Source organism: Leuresthes tenuis, unplaced genomic scaffold (assembly GCF_036924035.1).
Source record: "Leuresthes tenuis unplaced genomic scaffold, fLeuTen1.0.hap1 SCAF_14, whole genome shotgun sequence".
Lineage (NCBI taxonomy): Eukaryota > Metazoa > Chordata > Actinopteri > Atheriniformes > Atherinopsidae > Leuresthes > Leuresthes tenuis.
Window position 1 is genome coordinate 8,981,099 of NW_027325368.1, and position 24,266 is coordinate 9,005,364.

The window sequence follows — 24,266 nt, forward strand, 5'->3', positions numbered from 1 at the left end:
AAGGTCAAATTGATAACTTATTTTCAGTATTGGCAGTTCAGTTTATTTCATAATCTAAAGTCCCCATCATGTACATTATCTTGTAGACAGTAATAAGAATACATATCATCATTAAGCTCCAGATAATCTGAGTTTCCAGTTCTGAGTTTGAGGTCAATTTGAAGTCCATTGAGTGAATATGAGAAGACAAGAAGTGGTGAGAGCACATAGACCTCTTCGTTCAGCTTCCTGCCCTGTTTTTCTCTTCACTCCTCTTTGTTAGGGTATGAAATGCTTTTTGGGGCCATGCAAGCCCCAGTAACTAGATTGGAAAGCGAATCTTTACCCATCTCTATGATTCATTCTGTGTAATAACATTTCATCAAAGGTTTTTTGAGAGCCCTTCTCTATTTGTTATGCTTTCGATAAGCGTATGATAAAGATTAAACTTATTACTCTGTTGGCATAAACAGGCAGCAGCCAGAGGATCAAATGAAATTACAGTGATTGATTGTATTGTTCTGCCAGGGGGATGGGAGATAATTGCCTTCTGGGTAACAGGGGATATGAATTCTCAATGTTCTGTAATTCCATCCTCTGGCGCCACTGGGGACGCTGAAGATTAAAGGTGCCCTGTGGAGTTTTCATTGTAAACAAACATGGTTTTGTTCAGATTCAGTGTTTCTCACCAAATCACATTGTGTGCAACTATAAAACCAAAAAAACTTGATGAAACAAAGGCTTTTATTGAATGTTTTGAAACTTTATTCTTCACATCAAAATCTAAATTTCTTTATCTTTTCCTCTAATTAAGTATATGACATTTCACAGTTCATTACTGCCACCAGCTGTTTATATGCATCATCATTACAGGCACACCTTGTCATAAGCAACGGTGTATAATGTGTTTTTTTTAAAATAATGATTCAATTGTGATTGATACAGTGTCTAAACAGATGTGTTTTACGTAAATGTGCAGGTGTTATCTTTTCAAATGATACCTGTCATGTGATTATAAATACACTGCCATACAAAGGCATGTGCTGTTGCATTTCCATGTCAGGGTTTCTGTACTTCATCATTTGTGCTCTGAAATTGTCACTTGTAATTTAGCTTGTAATTTAGCATTTAGCTTTTATTGATCAGTTTTCCAACAGGTGTATAAAGTCTGTTGCACTGTTTTTAATTATTTTCACTTGATCAGTTTTTCTATCCAAGACTTTGAATGCACAAATTGAAACTGGCCGTAAATTGAAGGAAATGCAACCAGTAAGTGGCATCTCAGGTTTTAATTGAGTGAAATTGACTTGATTTGGTGGGGTTAAGCTAAGTTTGAGCGAGCCATATCATGATTTTTTGGCTCATTACCTCCCTGCAGTGTGTTTTATAGCGTTTCTGTTTCTGTTAAAGAACTACATAATTATAAAGCTCAAAATCCACTCTAATGGAAGATATCCTCTCCCTCCAAAAACACTAATTCTGAACTCCCAAAAATGTCTCGTGTGAAATCAAGAGTGTCCTTTAGTAAATCATAGATGTCACTAAACAGCGTATTTGAATAATGCCTAATGGCTTCCTCGCAGTTAATCATTTTTCTGTAACACTTAAATGTCTCAGTGATGTGAGTAAAATATGGCTTAGTATTAGCATGTTGCATTGTTAAAATGGCCAACATTTGCTTTGATTATGTGCACGTCAAATCAAAGTAGAAAACTATCTAAAAGTAATGGTGGACAGTCAATCTGTTGAAACTTTAGGACTGATTTGGAACTAGTAAACAAAGTGTAGGATTAGATTATTGTGTTTTTATGTTGCCTGTAATCTCTGAGTGTTCCCAGATAAATCATATGAAAAGTAAAATGGTTACTTTATAAGTAATTGCTAAAACTATATAATTTATCAAAAAAGCACATTGTGTTCTGTAGCCACTTTTGACATAGTCTCTCATTCTTCTTGGCCAAATTATGTTTTTTTTATTATTATTCATGTGTTTATTCAACATGAAGACAGAGAAAAAGAATGTGCCAGTGACAAAGGGATAATCATGATCTATTGTATCATTGTCTTTTTTGCTTGTTTCAACTCCCATCGGACAATGACCGGTAGAGTAATGCAGGCTATACACAGACAGGTACACCCACTTATTTTTCAGTCATCATAGAGTATACCCAATGCTAAATCCCTTATCATGTCCATTACATTAATCCATGTATGAAAACTTATTTAATTAATTACTTAATTTTCTTATATTTATTTTTTCAGCTTTATGCATGAGATTTAGGGCACTGATTTTGTTCAGGTGCTTACTTCCTGATGTCAAGTAACAGAAAATATGACAATGTGCAAATACTACTGGAACATTTCTGGGTAATTTCTTACTATACAGTTATTCAGAATAGCAACACACCCCATACTAGTTTAGTAACATAGCAGTGTAAGAAGGCATAAGGGGTAAAAAAAAAAAAGGGGGGATATAAATTGCTTGATAAGGGCAATGAAAACACAATTTCTAATTTTCAAGCAATAGATAGGAGTGTCATAACATTAAACTAAAACACTCCATCTTGAAAGGAAGGTCACATTTATTGGCTATCTCAATGCACAATCATTTGTATGGGCTTCTATAGCCCTGAAATGTTACAGTTTGGTCAGCTATGCTTTCTTTTTGTCAACCCATATATAAATATATATATATTACAGTATCACTATGCAGCAGGCAGGAATATGCCAGCATGCATTGTTACCATGGTAGCAAACAATACAGTACCATCAGGTCCAGGGCATGACATTCTGATTGCCATTCCACCAGCTTACAAGAAGTCTCCTGACATTCATGTCCTCACCCTCCACCTTGTGCTATGTCACAACAGAGAGAAACATGGACTGCAGGAAATTGGGCTAACTGCCCACTCCCAGCCGTGCCGTTGGCAAAGGATGCAGTCTGATTGGAGCGGCACCAGAAGGAGGATGAGGCTTTAATGCCGCCATAAAGCAGAGTGAGAAACAGCAAGGGAGGCTGCCGGAAGACTGCAGATAAATCGCTATCCTTTCAAAAATAGATAAGGTCAAACACCTTCAACTGCTGGTCGACGTTGTGAGGGGGTTGCTAAATATGCCAGAACACGAGGTTGTGCTCAACCATTAAAACATCCTCCAGAGGCAAAAGTGTCTGTTGTTTTATTGTTTCCCTGTGACACTTAATTAATCAACTGAAGCCACTAATTTGTTTGATCATTTTATCCAATCTAAAGAGAGAAACAGAATAGAAATACTCTATCAATAACATCAATGAGGTACAGAGGAGTTCATATTTGGCAGATGTTCAGCTGATATTTCTATTTGCAGCTGACCTCTTCATTTTATATTGCGGCTCACCAGACACTTAAAAGAATATGATGAACAACCAAAAGACAACATGTCATTTCTCAAAAATATTCGTCATGGGGAGGTAAATCATTGATGTCTATACACCAGTATGTTTTTCGTTCCCACAAGGTGGAATACCAGACTTTTGAGAAATTAGCTAACTTGCAAGACAGATTCACTCAATGACACTGCAAAGATATTAAATGAACCTCATCACTTGTGCATTATTCTTTTCATAAAGTCACAGATGTGGACACAGAACAAGAAAAAGCTGAATGACACACACCTGCCACCAGGAGCTGTGCAGGTCAGCAAACATTAGCTCAATGATATCCCCCACATGAATGCTTAGTGGGGGCCCGCACTGGGGACTGGGGATACCACGGTAGTCGCTGATTACAACCATCCTGGGTAAACCTAGCAAACAGAGAACACAAATATGTTTATATTCGAGATTATCTGCCTTTATCTGAGAGACTGATTGAAGGGAACACAAAGTATCAATGCATACACAGCAAGACTGTTAGAAGGCAAATAAGAACCACAGAGTACATGCAGATGATAACAAAAATGAAAAAAACTATAACGCTTCAACTACTATTTAACAATTGTAGAGACCTAAAATCTTTCATTACAACGCTTGGTGTGAAATGAGTAAAACAAAGCTTTTCACATAACTCGAGTGGTTGGAGATCACTTATGAATAAATGAACAAAGGATGGCATGTCTGAAAACAACCAGCTTGACAGATGCGTGGCAGTAATGTCAGACTATAAGGAGTGCGCTGTTTCTTTACAGCAGAAAATTGAAAAGTTAAGCTACTGGAAAGTCAACAAAAAACAAACTTTGGGCTGCTGGAAAGTCGCTGTTTAATTCTTGCTTCTCCATGCAGCTTAAAAAAAAATACAAATGCAGGGATTTACATTGAAAATTGAAAATAGTAGAAAAACAGAATTTTGATGATAATGACAAATTGAATTTAATGCCACTTGTCAAAAAACCCTGGAACAGAGACATTTTTACCATCTTCATTTGGGAACTTGGTAGAACAGCTACAGTCATTTTGAAACAAAATTATTTCCATTCTAGCTTCATTTCAGCTGCTCAACATTTCAGTAACTGCTTTGCTGTATTTTGTGTTTCACGAAGCACTGAATGCTTTTAATGTGTGATGTGCCGGCACTGCATGACAGAGTCACGTGGTTGTAATACATGCAAAATGTTGTTTGGCATTGTCTTGCTGAAATAAACAAGTCCTTTCCTGAAAAAGACGCGGTATGGATATTGGCTTTTGTTGCTATTGTACAAATTCTGCATATACCATTTAACGTTAAAGGTTCCTTCTGAGATGTATGAGTAACCCATGCTATGTGCACGAATGCACCTACTTACCATCACAGTTGCACGGTCCCTTTTGTTATTAGCCCTAATAACTGTTTGGATTCTTTATGGAGTGAAATTATGTCCCATTTTGGGATTGATAAGGTATTGTGGAGTGAAGCTCAATACAATTCTGAACAACCTTTTTTCTCTCCTTTGCATAGTAAATGTTTCACTTGCATTTAAGAATTCAGCAACCTACAATCTCTGTAAATGTTCCCAAGGTTATGTAGTGTTTCCCACACTTAATTTTTATTTCTTTAATGCACAGTTCTGATCCTGCCCATCCTGGGATCATGGAAATTCAATATAGTTAGTCCCTTAGGAGCAGGGACTACTCTGTATTATCTATATTTTTGAAAGATGTGTTATTCTCAAATTGTTGAACTACTTGTCTGTTCATTCTTTCACTAAAGTGGTAAATCTCTCTCCATTTTTACTTCTGAGATGCCATTTTGATACGAATAAATTATGTCACTGGCCTTTTGTAATTATTTCTTATTTGATTATTAGCTAAATCATTTGCATTTACTTCACACACTGTCACAGCTTTTTTGGAAATCGGGATCACATAGCCAAGGTGTCAAAGCCTGTGCAGACACAAACCATCTGTAACACAGGTATTAAGTGAGAAACTCAAGTGAGAAAATATGGCTTTTTGTAATCCTGTTAGTTTCAGCTCAACTGATCCTTAATACATATATAAATCTGTTGGTTTAGAGAGTTTTATTCTTTTTTTCTTTTTTTCATCAAGATCTAAACCACCAAAATGGCACCATCCTAAAAGCACCAATTTACTATTGCAGGAAATCCATCTCTTTGATTCTGGAACAGTACCAATCTTTCCTCAGCATGGTAGACAAATACAGCCACAAGCATGGCGCTAAGGCAAAGACTAAACACCCCTGCCAACTTAAAAGACACAGCCACTTACTCTCCCCTGACTCACATATCTACCCAACCTCAGACAGATCTCCCCCTCCAGCTCCAGCTCCCCTGCAAACCAGCCTGAGGAAACTATTAGTTGACTGTGACCTCAGATGGATGGAATATCTCACATTCATGTTTTTAATAAGAACAATAAGCAGGGCTGTCTTTCTCATAAACCCCTTATAGAAATTGATTTATCACAAAGGCACAGCTCAGCAGTTGAGGTTGAGGTGCACAGACTGCTGGAAGTGCTTTTCTGCCAGGATTTCTCCTGCGTGGTTCTCATAATGATTCCACCCACTCCAATTCATCTCAATGCCGTCTAGGGTTTAGGCATCACGGTATGTGGTGAGCAAAGAAGCTTTTTTTGTGCTCTGGTTAAAGATTTGTTCAGTATTCTATTATCAAGTAATTTCTAAGAAAAAAAAGAAAACAAAAATTTGAATGTCATGTCAACATATCTGTAACAGAAAATCATCAAAACATCTTGAGGTTAGCTTTAAGCCATTGTCCCTCTGCTCCCAGTCTCACTCTGAATAAGGCTAAACCTAGATGTCAAGAAGACATTTAATAAGACTAACCACCTCCTTTTCATCCTGTCCAAAGTTTGCTGCAGAATTGACATAAAAGAAGGTTAAGAAGTACCACAAAAGCTCTCTGCAGGTTCACAAAAGCGGCCAAGTGCTCAAATCATACTGACCTGGGTCTGGTGGTGTTGTGTTATCCTGTGAATGGAGAAAGAAAGCAAGAAACACAGCGAGAGAAGAAAAAATATAAGATATTGATAAATATAGAGGTATAGGTTCTTAGCTACAGTGCAAGATCAGACTGACCTAAAAAAATGAGTCATGCTCTACAAACTTTCTGTAATACTTTTTAAATGTTTGGTCTCAGCATTTTGAAAGTTAAAAAACAGTATTCAGAAGTAAAATGTTGGTGTTTATTTGGGGAGGAATTTAATAACTTAGAACATAAAATGTATAAATATGTGAGTCTTTTAAATACAGCAAAAGAGAGTTTAAAACCTGCTCACATACGGTGTAACAGATTGCAGTAACTGGGAGATATGTGAAATAAACATGATTTATTTTATGATTTATCAGAAACAAGTGATGCTATATAAATGGATGGCTGCTTGGAGATGGCCACATAAGTAACTGTGAACATTGACAATGTTCAAATATAGCTTTCCTTCGACTCTGAGAATTTTACAGAGTGCTCCACCTACATTCTCAAAAACCACAGAATATCATCAGGTGCAATGATTTGCCAGCTGTTTCATGCTGACAGGAGTCTGGCCAAACAGAGCTCCTGCTGCTGCTCTGGCTCGAGCCTCATTAAAGTTGTAGATTGCAAACTTTGGACGAGATTTTCAATTAAACGCAGTTGTTTCAAGAAGACAATGAACAACAACAGGCATAAAAGTTTTATTTTCTTCATTCTATCTTGAGATCCAGATACTAAATGTGTGTCTGAATTTGGAAACAGAATAAAAAAAAAAAACTAATGCAAATGTACATTTGATTGAATGTTTATGACGTTTTACTTACATAGAAATTGAATTGATGTATTGATCATGAAGTGATTATGATTAAGCTCTGTTTGTAAAATCTATCGGTCCACAGACTGACAGCTGAAGTTGAATTGATCTGATCTGTTGAAGTCCGCACCTAACTGGTTCATCTAAATAGGTGCAAGACTTCTATCATGAGATTATTCATCAAGTTGGGCTCCAGGCTATGAGTCTGTGATTCGGAACCACACTGTTCCGTTGCAGCTTAACGACAGTCGACAGCAGCTGCTCCTAACCCATTGCTTTGGTTTATTGTGCTTTGTTTTCCTGAATGGTTGAAATTAATTTGTGACAGTAACAGACAGACGGTGTTGTTGCCCTTCACATAATAGAATCTCAGTATTTTTATACACAGTGAGTCACACCACTTGTAAAATTAACCTTCATTGTGGAAAAGCCGCAATTTGCGTGTTCTACACTTTTAACATTCATGGCACTAGCTCAGTTTAACAAAGAAAACTCCCTTTTTTACATTTTGTTTGGTTGCAAACTCTCTGTGAGAACAGGTCAGGGAATGAGAGGGAGAGTGGCGGCTGCATCCTTTATCGGGACAACACAGCAGCACAATCACTACCGTACTTGACCACCCTTCTCTTCTAATCTAGCACCATGCAGCTTATTTATTTTCCTCAAAATCAAATTTACACTCGAGGAAACCTGTTTTTCATCTGTTACTGAGGTGAAGAAGAATATGTTGAAGCATCAAAGACAACTGGAAACGGAAAAGACTTGAAACGCAAGTTTTACAGCATTATTCTCATGACTTAATAGCCACACATCATATCAGCATCTCCTCTCGAACTTCAGAGCACTACAAGAATAAACAGCTCACAAGCACAATAAAGGCATTTAAATAACAAAGCTTTGATTGTTGATGTGCATGACAAAATCCTTCCTCATCTTTCCTTGTCAGCAGATAAGTGTGCATGTGATTAGGAGTACAGCTGCTGTGTTATGTTTCACCAATTATGTTAGCTTAGATGTCTAAGTCAAAGAAAAGAACCAGTTCAGGGCTTACCGTGGGCCTCGGCTTGACAGGATCTGCAGGCAGGTGAGAAACAGATACAGTGAGAGGAATGCAATATGAGAGTGTGGTGGCTTCTTGACATACAACCTCAGCTGTCAACCTCTGCTGGCCCTCATCACGCCTCTGAATGCAAAAAGACCACAGCGTTTCTGCTAAGAACGCTTGTCAAATGCCTGAGCTGCCTTTAGCTGTCTGTGAATTCAGAAAAGGTAACTCCCTGAACTAAAGCACCAGACTGATGACACAGACATTAAGCTAGACGCAGCAATACGATTCAACAATGGCTCAATTTCAACATTAGTCAAAACATAGACCTTTTTTTATTACTTATTAAAAAAAATTACATAAATTACAAACAAATTAAGTAAAGTTTAAGAGGTTACCACATCTACAGATATTAATTTGAGGACAATAAATACTATCAAACTAGAGTGTGGCATTAGGGTAAAGCTCACTGAAGGACAAGCTGTATAAAGGTTGCTCTCCAAGGAGCATTAATGTGCTGAGAAAAATTAATGAGAATCTGCCTTTTAGATTTTGATATGTAATGCGAATAAGTGCATATTGAAGCCTGGTGATGAAAGGTCAACAAAAAAAAATTAGATTACGTGATTAGAACATTTTAAAAAAAAGAGTTTGGAAGGTCTGTGTCTCACCTGTTCTCCTGCAGACTCCCAGTTGACCCAGACATTCCTTATGAGCCCCCAGGCCACATTTTTGACAAAGATAACCCTGGTTAAAGATGCCCCTAGAGACAGTAAAATACTGGATATATTTCATGCGCAACAACATCCAGATGAGAAACACCTTGACATTTAGAATTTTCTTGCTTCTGTCACACTGTCAAGATAAGTGAAATGACACAGGCGATGTCCTTCAGCTCTCCAAAACCATAAAATGGTACCATGTGTTGAAAATCGAGACAGCTACAGTAACAGTCTATATCACAGCGTAATAGATATTTACTTGAACCTCAGTAAGTTTTTTTTTACAGTCAAGTTAAGGACTAAAATCAATGATCTCTTTTCCCTTTAAGTGCTTGAGGAAAAGTGACAGAGAACTGAACTGTCACTGTGTTCCTTCATATCTTCAATATGAAAAACATTTTAATGTGTATTTATACGTATCTAGGGACACGATCGGGAAAAACATAGGATGGTTTGCCATTCAAGAACAGAATGTGAACTTCAAGCTCAAGTTCAATATTTCTAACTTACTGGTACTTCATCACATGTGCATAATTATTCAGTATAGACCAGTCTCCTATCTGATGTTTGAATCTTACCTGAGCAAAAGGTGACAGTAGCTGCACGAAGGGATCTTTTCAAATGTGTGCATCTTGAACTGGTGGGAATTGTGATTAGCCTTCTCTGGTCGGATATTTGATCTAAGACGGGGAAGAAAGGAGATAAAATGGTTGGATATAGAATAGCATGTATTATAAAAACTGAAATGTTGACCTGATGGTGTTGATCTGTGAGTACAATAAATACAGCGGTGCACTGCTTATGGTGTTTTTTCATTAAATGGCATGCTACAGTAGAGTAAGGTAAAAGGACTCTGATGGGGTACACGGATTGGTTCATAGAAAATCATCAAAACACCACCTTGTTCTATGGAGTTGTTTGAAAGTCCGGCTCACAATTTCCAACATAAATCATGGCTATCTCACCAGTGTGCATTGATCGCATATATAGTGTGCATGTCTAAAAAATACATGAGCATGTTTATTAGATATGTGTATGGATTTACAGATTAATCTTTTCTTCTCTGCTGAGCGGCGCTTAGCTCTGCAGCGCTCAGTTGTTATGATCACTCCCAATAGATATTTTAGCACTTCTGAATTAAAAGCCAGTCTCAGTGAGTGATTCATTGCAATAACCACTCTATACTCTTCATTTGTGAGCCACTTTACATAAAAATGTCTGGTAAACACACACAGGGAAGTTGTCTCTGTGTTGCTACAGCTTCATACACATTGCACTCAGTCTAAAGAAGATCAAGAACAGCTGATCCCAGCAGACTTTCTGGTCTACTACAGTGTAAGTGGGTGCTGTTTAAGTGTTGTAAACATGGTGGGACTGAATGAAAGTTTATTTTGGTAACAGTAAAATGGGCTGACAGAAAAAGAAAAAGAAAAAGAAAAAAACAATGCATGCATCTAGCTTAAGTTAGCGTTCTGTTTTTGGAATATTTTCCTTTGATGTCTGTTGTTAAATCTGAAATTGTTTTTAAGATCTCCTTCTGATTTTTTAGTCTTGAGAATGCACTCACTAGATGTCTGGAAGTTATTTTTGTGTAAAATGGTATCTTCAGAGACTGTAAGGCAAAAAATCTGTCAAGATACAGTATGAACTAATTCATTTCCCAACTGGAATGAAAATACTCAAGACTTGATGCGAGTCTCCTGTCTGCAGCAAAACCCATGTGACACAAATACAATGAATTGGCCGAATGTGAACTACAAATTTCTGAACAGTCTCTAAATCAGTGTGTTTATACTTCTGTCACACTAGCAACAGTTTAAGGCTAATCATCTGCCATCTTGTTGGAGAGGCAAACACAAACGATTGTATCCATGAGAGATGAAATGCTTCAACCATGGCATTTAAAAGTGTTAGCGCTGATCCAAACTGAGGTGTTATTGTTTGCCAAACAATCTAGCTAATAAAGTCATCAGCACCCTCTGGTGCTTTTGGCAACGTCTGGCAATGGTTTTTCAATCTTTGTAAAATCTCCTGAGATTATTTCCTGCTCTTTACTAGCTCAGTGTAAACAAAACCAAACTTAAATTGCTGTTTTTTCAGCAGAATGGGCTGACTTTGAATAGAAATACCATGCAAATCAATCTATATGTATGCAATATGTGTGCAAATATTATTTCTACCTTTTTTTATTTATTTAAATCAGATGTTTTGGGATTTGATTATTGCCACCACTAAGAGAACAATCAATCAATCGTTGGCCTTATTAGTCAAAATGCTAGTATAGCTACAATCGCGATGACAATAATTTTACCAAAGCGCATGAGTATGACCAAAGATGGAGTACCTATTTAAGCCAAGACAGTTTAAATTTTCTATCTGCACATTTTCAAATACAAAATGGGCAGCATGCATGGTTGAAAAAGCTTTGTTGAAATGTGAGCAAACCTGACAGGCACAAAACCCTTTTTTTTTTCTTTTGTGGCAAACACACCACCCAGAAGCCCTTTAAAAATGAATACTCCCATCACTGAGGGTTTCATCAGGAGCTCGCATCCTCTTCGATTTGGGCACAATTTTTACTTTCTGAATTGGCCCCTTCTGGTGTCATTACCCAATGCACAGAAGCACACGCAGCTTATCTCAGACAGAAACCCTGTAGGCTCTCTATGTCAAAACAGTTTTAAGCCCAGAGTGAAAATGTTTGTTTCTTTTTGTGAATTTTGGAAATTACACATTATGTTTTGGGAAGGTGTCAGGGGCTAAGTGCTAATAGAAGTGTATAACTTATGTCACTGCAAAACTTTCAGTTCAAGGGAGAGAACTAGAAGCAGTAATGTACATCACCACACTCTGCTACAGCAAACATATCAAGAATGTTTCAAAGCAACAACAGAAGTGAGAATGTATTCATGAAGGCCAAAGCAGAGAGTCAGCATGTATGTCAAGGATTTTTTTTCCATACATTTCATAACTCAAGCTCAAAGGCAATTTTTCAGTCAACACAGTGTAATGTCTAAACCACAAAGTATTCTCCCTAATCAGCATAAGAAAGGATGCAGACAAGATATGAGCTTGTAAAGTCCTCCAAATGTTGCAGTATAATACAAACAATACAGTCTATCTCAATACAGCATGGATTGATGAATCATCGAGGTAGAGTGACGTCTTTGTAGTTGGCGACTCTGCAGAACAGTTTATGTTAACCCATAGCTGTGGGTGTGTGTGTGTGCGTGTGTTTGATTACAGCTTAAACCTGATCAAACAGTGCACATGAAAGAGTCAACACCTCTCTTGGCCTCGGAACAACACACAAGCAAACAGGACAAATATACACCACACACACACCCACACATGCATGCATGCAAATACACAGTGTGATCACTGGCCTTCAATGTGGCTATAAAACTGTGGTGTTTTTGCCTCCTCGTACTTACATGGCCATTTCAAACTGATCCAGCCACTTCTTCTTCAGCTCTTTGGTCTTAAAGAAGAGTTCAAAGCCTGTGAGCCCCTGCTGGTGCGTCAAATAGAAGCCGTAACACCACTGCGGATTTCAGGAAAAAGAAAGGGAACAGAATGTTATGTGGATGCATGTGTAGGAAAAAATATATATCTGGGGGGGGGTTAAACTACCGTGGCCTGAATAAATGTACCAATTTATTTATTTTGTAATGTATTTGTAGATTTGAGTGTCAACCTTTTTGAAGTACCGGAAAATAAACTGTAACATTGCGGTAAGTATGGCTCAAGAAGAAGCTAAAAACAAAAATCCAGAAAACATTAAACGTGCCTCTTATTTAAAACTGTGGTTAGTATCGCCAGCTAATACTTAGGTTTAGTTTAGGGGTTAGGTGGTTGACAAAAAACTACTCAGTAAAAGAATTTATGGCTGGGTTCATATCAATATTACCCAACAGTAAACATGAATAGTTTTGTTCATTTTTATGTTCATAAGATAATTATGAACATAAAAATACGCATATACTAATTTTGTGGATTGTTACTGTGTGTCTTGGTAAAAACATTCTTTCAAAAGGAGACTTAAATTCTCAAGAAGTTAAAGGAAACAGGAAGCAATGATACAAACACTTTATGGCACTATCTGCTGATGCAATTAGGTAAATTTTCTTTAAAAATTTTTCAAAGTTTGAATTCATAAAGGAACAAAACTGATTTTGTGCAGAGTTTGTGTAAATAACCGACTCGTCAGTGGCAGGCTATTTGTGCTTTCGGCTGTACCCAAACACAACCCTATCAGTCTCACTCCAGCTGAAAGTTTTGAACCTTGATTTCAGCCATGAGAGAGGAAGATAAAAATCTGAATAAGCATGTCACCGAAAAATGCTTATACTGTTCTTAACATTCATTTCAAATTTTTGATTTTTAAATCATCCAATTATCATACGCCCCAAAGTGCAGGATGAGTCATAAATATGTTCAATTCTGAAATCCTATTAAAAACGTATACTGCAAGAAATATTATATACGTGTACACTGTAAGTCCTTCAAACATACATTGTTTTTTCATGCCAACTTAAAATTGGCTGCGAGGGAAAAGTTTGTTCTTACCAATAATTTGCATCAACCAGCTTCATACCAACCAAAGAGGCAATAAAGGGAACTAATAGATAGTTAATAATAAAAATGAAATGTTTTAATTTATGATAATCTCAAAAAATGATGTATGCTTAGCATTAACATGAATCCTTAAGAGCCAACCCTAAAGTTGTAACAATGCCAATCATCTAGTTTGTTCAGCTCTAATTATGACAAGGTAGGCAAAAATGATGCATAAGTCACTGCTCTCCTGACACACAGCGATTAATGCCGTCATCAGTCCTCCTTGGCTTTAGTGTCAGGGATGTCACGAGCCTCACAGATCAACCAAAGTGTGCAGGCTGTTGGATTTTGTCAGCATCAACAGAGCAGCAGCTGCAATGGGAGTTTAACCAGAGTTCAACCCAAAGAGCAGAGACGGAAATACACTGAAGACTGTAAAAACATTGAGGCAGTGTCTGCTAATCTGCCTTAGAGTAACCAAATTGCTTTTTAAGTTATAAATCAAGGAACATTCATTGTAAGTCAAATCCCTGCCAAAGATTTTAACAGTGTCTTAAAGGAGTTACATCTATTAAGACAAATGCTGGACAAATACATAAACATGCCTTTTCCCCTAAGCAATACATTTAGGTAAACAGTTAACCAGAGATGCAATGCTTTTTAAGCTGTAGCCACCAAATAGCTTCACAAAAGCACCTTTGGCTTTAAAGCCTCACCCATGTGTATATTTTCGAGCATTTTTCAATTAATTCTCAAACCTCTCTGCTTTTACCACCATCATCGGCTCCAGTCCTTGTGTCATATCCAGTAACTAGAAAAGAGGTCGGATTTATCCGTCAGTGATTGGCCAGCCCTGAAAATCCTAAGTGTTCCAGAGCACTGCTTGGTGTTCAATCATTAATGACTGTGTGGGTGCTGCTCAGCGGTACCGCATTCAAAGTCTGAAGTTTCATTTAGCAGAAAATGACATATAGTGTAAAGTAGCCTTGGAGGACTGTGCACATTCATCACCTCATATTAGCATCTCTGTCCTGCAGTGTGTGTGTGTTTCTCTGTGTAAGCACACAGGAACTCTGTATGAATATTTGTGCCTGTGTACAAGTGCAGCTACAAATGAAGTCTTATACCAGAGTCTTTTTATGCAGCATTAAATAAAGCTTATGTACGATTGCTGGAACATTATGCTGAAAGGGTGGTAATGATAAAGGGTAAAGAGACACACAAGCAGGTTAAGCAGAGTTACATATGTCAATATGTAAATCAAACATTTTGGACAATGGAAAACACACAAACACATGCATTATCCCAAAAAGCATATCAAGATAATGACTACAAATGATCAACTCCAATCACTGTCATGCCTATATCTCACACCAATATACATAAATGTCATAACTGCACAATAGAGTGCATTATGATCGTCATAGAGTCCTTTTCAAAAAACTCATATCCCATTCTGGCAAGCTGTCAGTTTCACATTAGCAATCAGCACCGAAGTGAGAAGACACCATCTGTGGGCATCCATCAACAAGACATCAACAAGTTTCTTCCACTACAATATGGCTTACGAACGCTCCCACAAGGTGAAAAAAAAAAAAAAAAGTTTTCTGTATAAACAGGGAAGACGGAAAAGGAGCCTTGCAGGTTTCTAAATCAGGCTTTTCCAGAAAGCGTGAAAGCGCCATTGACAGGTTATGGGAGAATAATGTTTATTTTTGCTATAAAATCTGAATCCAAGCAGATGTTGCATACAGTAGCAACTTTCCTGCAACACTGTTTGTGGATATGGACGCTCAATTAGATGAAAGTTTATTTTGGAAGGTAAAGTGCAAAGTTTTACATCAAACTGACCTTTTTGCCCTCTCTATCAGACGTGGGGTTGTTAGTAACTTTGAAGTCATTAAGATCCATGATGTCCTTCATCTCATAGTTGTCTCCTCTTCGCTTGCAAACAATGACTGCCACATCAAATAAAAAGATGTGTCTGTAAACAACGAGATTAGATTAATAAGAGTATACGCTAGCAAAACCACGTCCCCAAAAGACACAAAACAGCTTGACATTTATATTCAGTTCTTGAATATTTATGATTCATTAAAGAAACATTCAATGGGCAATTTATATTATCTTTTTTTATTGTCTAAAATCCTGCTTTCGCTTATGAGTTCATGATGTTAAAGTAAAACAACCTGTCTTGTTTCCTCTTGTCAACAGTGGAGATCAGGCGTACCTCTCCATCTCCTTTTGGCCGACCGAAACTGTCAAGGGGCTGATTCTGCAAGGAAAATATGGAGAAGTTAAGCACTGATGTGTTTTCAGAATCAAATTTGTTCATGCAATGTCAGTGCTTCATCAGTCATAAGCCTTGAAAACGGATGTGCATCTTGAATTTCCGCAACTCCTTTAAATCTTGAGGTTTGATTTGTTTCAGAATTGGAAAAAAAAAGATATTTTCATTCAGGATGTTTTCACTCAGAATTGTGACTCGGCATCAAATGTACTGTTTACCATAACATAAATGTTATAGTATTCTCAAAATGTCAGATTGCATTAAGATTGACATTTCCGAAAATCAATTTTGTTGGCATGTTGTTGCCTGCCTGCTTCAGAATGATGATTTGTCTCTGATTTAGATGATGTCAGTGATAAAAACAGCGGACAACTCTGTGCTTCACACTCTTCCTGCACCTTTCTTGTATAACTGTTGAAAATGTACAAAGAAACATTACTAGAGAGTTTAGAATACCCATAGATACAGTAGCTATACTGTGGAGGACAACTTCTTTAGCGGTTATCAATGAGATCAATATTCTTGTTTAGCTTTGGTGATAAAAATGCTTTACCTTCCTGTAAAATTGTAAAAGGATTGAAAAAACATAATATTGTTAAACAACATGAAAGTCAAATTTGGAATAGGTTCAAGTCAAAGTAAAAAGAGAGAAACAAAAATAGCATAAAATGAAAGTCTTATATTTAATGAGATCTTTAATCATCTTGCAAATGACAATCAGTCAAGTCAGTAGAGTCTGACTATGTCTCCAGGACTCCAAATCTAGAATAAAAACTGCTTAAGAGACAGCAAGTCTCCCTGATAATCTGCATTCTCACAAAGTTAACACGAACAGCTGCTGATAGTTGCAGACAAAGATTTTTTGGTATACCAGGTTTTCAATGGACCTCTGGTACTGTTCGATCTCCCTCAGAGTCTCACAATCTCTCTTCACTTCGTTGACGTACTGAGCGAGGTCCTGGGCAACACACACACATACAAACACACAGTTTTTATTCCGGGGTTATTGCAATCTGGAGGAGGTGAAATATGTCAAAGAATCCAGTTTGTAAATATGATATTCGGAGTTGTACACCTAAAGGAACAGTTTAAACATTGTGGACAATGCGAGAATTCAAAGCACACTTTGTTTCTCTCATGCTGAGAATTAGCTGAGAGGATCAATATCACTGATATATCAGCTTTTCCAATATCAATATGGAGCCAGGAAACAAATACATTTCAAATCAAATTTCAATCAAGCTAGTTGTTTTCCCAGCCCTCTTTTTTTGCTTGGAATCAAACATACAGATGAAAGAGTGGTATCAATCCTACTCTTCTAAAATAAGCTAATAAGCATTCTCTCATTATACTGTTTGATGTTGTACATATTTCTAAACCTATTCTTGTTGTTATATACTTTAATGTTTGTGTTGTTGAGATGCTGTGCTACTGTGCAAGGACAGCATCAGACAGATAAATATATACTCACAAATGTTTATTGATTCAGAAGGAGAATTTTGTATTGAGGCTCTAATCACAAAAAAATTTTAATCTATTAACAAAGTAAAGTATGAAAATGTAAATCAAGACTTCAAGTTGTCTAAATTATCGTTACTAGGTGCTCAGATTAGCTGCCTAAGCAAACTCAGGATAACCTCAGGATTAGTAAGAGCAGCCCTGCTCATTTTAAAGTTTCATCTGCTCCCCCACATGTAAAACAGTAGGCTCAAGTTTAAATGGTTTAAGAGATCTGTTTTCATCAAATAAAAGTTGATAGCAGAGCGTAGGAGAGTGTAAACTAGACTTATCTGCTCTGACAGCCATCTTTTGGTTACAATCCAACATCTCAGTATCTACACACCACTTAAGCACGGCACTTACTTTCATGGCAACAAGAGCGATATTCAAGTTGCTCTTATCAACAGCATCGGGGGTATGTTTGACTAGCTCCTGTTAGAGAGAAAGGACAGAAAAATAACTCAAAGACTTCTACTAACAGAACTCTGACACACAAATACAATAACATGGGCAAACGCCTTTAGCATGGGTACCAGGGTCATTGATTACTATACATATTATATAAGTCTACAACAAAAAAGCAAATATGAACACATACAGATCTTAAACTTTTAAGTACTAAAATAGTATTACTTCATTTTTGCTCTACCATTTAGATAGGGACGATTTCTCTATACAATTACAGCAAAAATACAAAAAGACTTTCATACTTTTTTCATTTTACAGCTAGACAGTTTAATGAAGTACCTGACTTATACACACTGTCTGACTATTCAGTTAGCTGATTAATCAGACCAATTATATGTAATTTCAAGATAATTAGCACTGGACAATTATTTAATTTCATCAGTCCACTCCAGTAAACATCTGCAGAGCAGGCAGTCTTGTTATTGTATCTGTAATAACAATTTTGAATACATATGGAGTATTTCTCATTTATTTTCTTATTATTTCATTTCTAAATAAATTTTCATTTAATCTAAACTAATTATCATTGAGGTGTTTTTTTTCATTCTATGCAATAAACACTAAAAACTTATGTGATATCAGCACTGTGTATCGTCCATCTCTCTATTTGGTCTCTAAATACGCCAACAAATAGAATTCCTTCTTGTAAGCAACACAGTATACAAAACATGTATATACACACTATTGTGACACTGTGCAACTAACAGATACATTTTATATCTATAATATATATATATATATATATTATGTGTACAATTATATAATTAAATAGGCAAAGATAAAGACAGAAGAAAGTAGATATCCGGTACACACATATTTATTTTCTTAATGAACACATGGAAGTTGTTGTTCTTAAACAAAACAGCACAGTGGAACCAATCTGTTGATGAAATCTGTGCAGAATATCTGTTGGAAGAGCTTGCACAGTAAACTTATTCAGCATGTTGATTTTTTGCTAAAGCCGATATATGATTTTAATTCTAGGCAGATGTTGCTTGTTAATCACACCTGCTGCCAATACTGCATTTGCAGTTATAACAGAAAAGTACATCATCAAGATTTCATTATTCCTACCGTGGTGTACTGTGTCCTACATGTTTTTAGTATGAAAGGTTGGTGGAATCACTTTTGGTGTGATAAACCATCTAATAACATTGCAAAATGAAGAGATCAATTTAATGCGTCCACATCATCTTTCTGAATGAGCCTGAATTAATCAACCTCTTTCTCCCATTTTTACCCTCATCACAGTGTCTCTTGTCAGGTGGTGGCAAAGAACTCCCTGCTTTGACAGCATTCACTATGGAGTCCTTCAGCCTTTTAATGATTTAAAACATCTTTCCAGGCATTGCCCTTTTTCCCTGCCCTCTGTAATCTCTAACCTCTGATTCATACAAAGCAGGGGAAACAGTGTCATACAGTTTATCAGTAGGTCGTGAAACTGGTGGAAATTCGAAAGGCTATGAATGTCAGGTTTCTAAAGGGAGCAAGAGACTGAGGGATATTACATTAAACTAACCTGCAAAACACGCTCAAGTCTGTAATTTGTAGATTGTAGATTGCAATTTGTTGGAGATTTTTAAATCTGGAGACATTCTTTGAGTCAGTGATTTTGCCTTTAGAAATCTTGGAATGTGGGATGTTTCTACAGAAAGGATATATTTATTTTATTTTCTATCTGAGATGACAAAATTGAGATGGAAAACCCACATGAATTATCAATATGTGGACGTTGTCTCCATCTAGTGTTCACTCGTACATTGAAATAAAAAGTCAGAACAGGAGACACCCTGTTTCAGTTACCACAGTTGTAAAAAGGTGTCAACATTATATCAACTGAGGGATTGTCCTTGTTTCTTTGCTATACAGCTATATGAGCTCCATGGAGTGTTACCTTAACATCCCACTTGCTTCACTTCATACTAGATACGAGGGGGTCATACTAAAGGCTTAGTTTCCATGTTCCATGAACTTTTTTTCTCTGTTTGTAAACCAATATAATTTTGTAAGAAACTGAAAAGGAATTTTGTCTGTTCCTCAACAGAAATTAGGGTATGAAGCAATTTTGGCTTTTAAATTCCAGCACAGAATGTATAACACTTCCATGAAACTTTATTTAACAGTACTCATTTCATGTTCTTACTGCAAACTGTGACCTTATGTGGTCCCAGGCTCCTTTTTCACACGTGTACTGGAATTGTCCAGGGGGTAGCATCTTTTCGGAAATCAGGACGCAATCCAAACTTTTGGGTGCTATTTTGCCCTATATTTTGCCCTAGGCTGCTTCTGCTGAATTATTCATCATCCACTGACGTCTCTTCTCACCAAAAATTAACACTGTTGCTTGTCTAAGAGCAGCAAAAAAACAGATGACAGCCTTGTGATGGCAGCCACCACATGCTCATACAAGAAATCTTGTCTTAAAGAAAGTCTTTAATAGATATTGCCTATTTGGAACTGCCATTTGCTGGATGCATCATGCCAAACAATTGACTCTATATGCCTTGACTGTCTTTGTTGATCAAGTGAAGAATCTTTGCTTGTCTATCATTTCCTAGTCCTAACTTTATTTTTTTTCCAAACTAACTTGTGTCCAAGCCAAATGTATAGAGTTGTCATCCAAAATGGGAGATAGGGTTACTGCTGAATGGCTGTTTTTATATGTATGAATATGCATGTGTTTTCTATTTATGATCAAAAATACCAACAAGAAAAAAAATATATATAAAGTTTTATACTTTATATGAACACCCAGTTCAGCTGTTGTCTGTGAGCATGAATATATAAATGAATATATAAATGAATAAAAAGTGAACCAATGAAAAGAGAGACACAAGGCTGTGATCACCTCACAATTTAAATCGAGCAATTTTCAATAAACTCAGCTGATTTCATTGATGATTATTCACTAAACTGAAGAAAAGCTCTATGGTCTCCTTTTTCTTTTCTTTTTATTTCACTTCATCATATTTTTTCATGACAAGTTTCAAACTTTTTCTTTCAGTTAGTGAGTCAAATATCTCTACCTGTAGAAGGAGATGGTACTTTAGCACTCTCTGCATCGGGACGACCAGCAGGTCCCTCAGTGTGAACTTCCCATTGTTGGCTCTTTTGGAGCATTCCTAAAATAAAGACGCGGCACACATATTCAAACAAGCAAAAGATACTGTGCATCACTACAGAGACTTTAGGCTTCACAATATTTTAAACGGTTTAAGGGTCATTCGCCTTCAGTTTAGTCAGAGTTGCATTGTCAGCTGTGGAACTTAGCCTCAATGTCATAATTTTGAATTGGCTATATTTTTTTAATTGCTACACTTACACAGGAAAAAAACACATTCTTCTATTTTATATATATATTTATAAAAGCAATTTTCATATATGTGCACTAGAGGTCACTGTAAAACTAAATATGTAAATATGGTCTTCAGAAGTCTCACCTCCAATTTCAGGCGAACATCCTCTTTCTCTTTGCAGATGAGGTCTAAAACAGCAATGGCAATCTCCACCCGACTGCAGTATATCCCATAAATGAGTAATCTAGTCAGAGTAAAGGAAGTGAGACCATGTTGATAAGGAACGCGGCCACAGAGCTTACAAAACAGAGCTTTGAGATCTATTATAGTGTAAAACTGTCTGCTCTCAGCTGCTTTCTCTACAAGCAGGAAATACAAACACTTTCAGTTTGAGCTTCATTGCAACACTGGAACTCATAGGTGCTTCTTATATAAATCGAATGGACGCTTGCAGAAAAGACTGAGTGAAACTCAGAACTGAGATGTAGCTGTAGCTGAAAATCCTCTGTTACCTCTCTTTGTAGCTGATAAAGATCTGGTAGAGATTTGAGGCTTTTTTGTTTAAAATGGAATCCTGCACATCAACCATGAGATTCTTGTGAACTTTGACAAGGTCCTGCATCGGAGAAGAAAGCCATCAGTATCTGAACAGATTTATTTCATCAGATGAAAGGGGGAAAAACAGCTGGACTTACTGGAATGTTGACAAATACTTTGTCAATTTCAGCTGCAGACAAGAACTTCTTTAATGGATTCAGGAAATACTGTAGAAACGATCACACAAACACATTAAATAAACCTTTTAATCACCTCCTCTCACACATTTGTTCCTGATAATTTGTAACAACCAGTGATACTAATACTGAAACCTTTCACAGACGTCACATTAGATATTTTAAAGAGTGTGACAGCCAGGCGAATTTGAGAAACGCTAACTGGGAAGTTCCCTGAAATACCCCTAAAAGATACTAAATACAGCATCGGAAAACATCGATTAAGATTTAAAAGTCTGATACAAAGAGTTTCATCGTTTGACATGAACAACATGTGATGAGTGCAGAGGAGACAGGTTCGGTACCTTCTCAATGGACTCAAGGGTCTCTGTGTATCTCTCCTCCGTCTGTTTGATCTCTGCAAGGCAGCAGCTTCGCACATCCACCTCTGCCTGCCTCTGGAAAGAAGCATACATCAAAGAAAATGTAAATGTTACCATCTGATAGAATACGAAGAATTTGTCTAATTTGTTTATCCGCGGACAAGAAAGTTTGCGGACAAAAAAGTCAAGCAGTCCACCAGCTGGTGCTCAACAACGTTTAGGTGCAGCAGGGGGTTGATGAAAGGATGGCCTCTGCAGCGCCAAGCAGTATCAACAGAAATGCTTCAATACAAATCATGACATGGGTAGAATTTCTTATTGAGTAGTGTCAAGTCTAAAAGTATGAAATGTTGTTTACTTTTCTCTACTATAGTTGACGTAAAATGCATTCAATGAGTGTCTGAAGAATGTGTAGGCCTGGCCTGCTCTGATTGTTCAGCCGATTGGACAAAAATCCCATTATGCAAAACATCTGATCTTTGAAGGTTTGAAATGTGCCAAACCAGCCACAATTCTGACATAGAGCCAGAGAGTTTGATGTTGAGTTGGAGAAGTTGCAGTTCACCGCGGTGGCAGATGGGTGTGAGTTGCTTTTAAGCCTGGCCACTATATTTTGTTTTGGTAACTTTGGCACTGATACTGATGTTGGTAGATTAACTTTGAGTTGTTTTTCTCTCTATTTTGTCTTTAATCTACTTCTACTGTACATATAAGTCAATGGAGGAGAGACTTCTTGCTTGTTTGATTTCCTGTAATGTCTTCATATCACCCATGGGATAAAAATAAATGCATTAAATTTGCACCTGACACAGAGGTTGTGTGCTGTGTTTGGCTTATTTGTTGGTCATGGGTCAATTAAGAAGTGATTCAATTTCAGTTTTGATTGGGATCAGCTGTCAGATCCAGGGATTTCTGATTTTGCCGTTGTTGAGGTACGCGATTGCTCTATAGTTTCTCTTAATGGTAGAAGAATTATGCTGGCTTCACACCGGGAGTGTCTTATGTGTGTGCCGTGTGCAGAACTTGATATTTTTGTTTTGGGTCTCTCACAGCAGATTAGAGCATCTTCACTGGATGCAGTCGCAGGCTGAGCTGTGCTGCAGCCACGAAATGTTGTCTCTGTGTAGTAACTATTTTTTTACACCCGAGGTAAGCTCATGAAAGCTGTTCTCAACAAAATACATAGTAATAACATTTCTCATCATATTGACTTCATATCAGTTACAACAAATATTTTACAGTAGTCTCAGCTTAGCTGTCGTGGTGATGACTGACGATGACAACAAATGATTTTCAGTTCATTTTGGCAGCTGAATGTGACTGTTCTCAAGTTACTGCAGGGAAGATTTTATGTCTTTAATTTTCAAATCATCAACTGTGGATTACACAAAATACATCGTAATTATGACCACACAGAAGCATGCTATGTTTAAAACAGTTGAGCAGACAGATGCCGCAGCAGTGCCGCAACAGGAGTGTTGGTGGTGAGGATACACAAATGCAACCACGACGCAGCAGTTCAGTAAAGCAGCTGAAGCTGTCAGGGGGAAGATTTTCAGTAAGATATTGTGTCTCCATCTAGTCTGGACTTTGTGCTTTGTAACTTTGCTTTTGCATGCACCAAATGTGTATAAAATACTGATGGTAAGTTTTGAAAAATCCTAATATGGCTCCTTTAAAAAAACAAGTTCAACGCCATCCATCTCATGAGGCTTAAGACTTCAACATACTTGCTTAATACATTCAGTGGTGTTTGTGGTGTGTAAGTGCATGTGTGTTAGTGAATGTGTGTGCACGTATGTATCAGAGGCTGACTCAATGCGGTACCAGTGGGGGATGCTGCTCAGTCCTCATGAGGTCTTCATAAATTTCTCCCCCAGCGTAGTCTTCTTCCAGCCCATAGACCGCTGCATACAAGTCATCCTCGTCCTCAGGAACATTCTCACTGTCATGTACACACACACACGTTTCAAATTTGTCAGAATAACTTGGGGTTGCTACAGTTTGTGAATAATGTTAATTCTAAAAAATTGGATTTGTACGTGTGCATTACATTAAGCTGTAAAATATGCTCACAGTGTCAAGCAGCACACC

General features: G+C 37.2%; 1 protein-coding gene across 1 annotated transcript in view; it reads right to left on the bottom strand.

The window, feature by feature from the left end:
- LOC140268765 (guanine nucleotide exchange factor VAV3-like) overlaps positions 1-24,266 on the bottom strand; it is a 54,283-nt gene that overhangs the window by 15,985 nt on the left and 14,032 nt on the right. Inside the window, exons 5-20 of the mRNA XM_072363744.1 lie at positions 24,000-24,117; positions 22,155-22,247; positions 21,772-21,840; positions 21,589-21,692; positions 21,221-21,320; positions 20,807-20,902; positions 17,676-17,744; positions 16,684-16,770; positions 15,712-15,797; positions 15,374-15,506; positions 12,397-12,506; positions 9,541-9,642; positions 8,912-9,003; positions 8,247-8,269; positions 6,356-6,380; positions 3,632-3,762 (exon numbers count right to left, since the gene is read on the bottom strand). Coding sequence (XP_072219845.1) covers positions 3,632-3,762; positions 6,356-6,380; positions 8,247-8,269; positions 8,912-9,003; positions 9,541-9,642; positions 12,397-12,506; positions 15,374-15,506; positions 15,712-15,797; positions 16,684-16,770; positions 17,676-17,744; positions 20,807-20,902; positions 21,221-21,320; positions 21,589-21,692; positions 21,772-21,840; positions 22,155-22,247; positions 24,000-24,117 — 1,438 coding nt within the window. The remainder of the gene's footprint in view (positions 1-3,631; positions 3,763-6,355; positions 6,381-8,246; positions 8,270-8,911; positions 9,004-9,540; positions 9,643-12,396; positions 12,507-15,373; positions 15,507-15,711; positions 15,798-16,683; positions 16,771-17,675; positions 17,745-20,806; positions 20,903-21,220; positions 21,321-21,588; positions 21,693-21,771; positions 21,841-22,154; positions 22,248-23,999; positions 24,118-24,266) is intronic.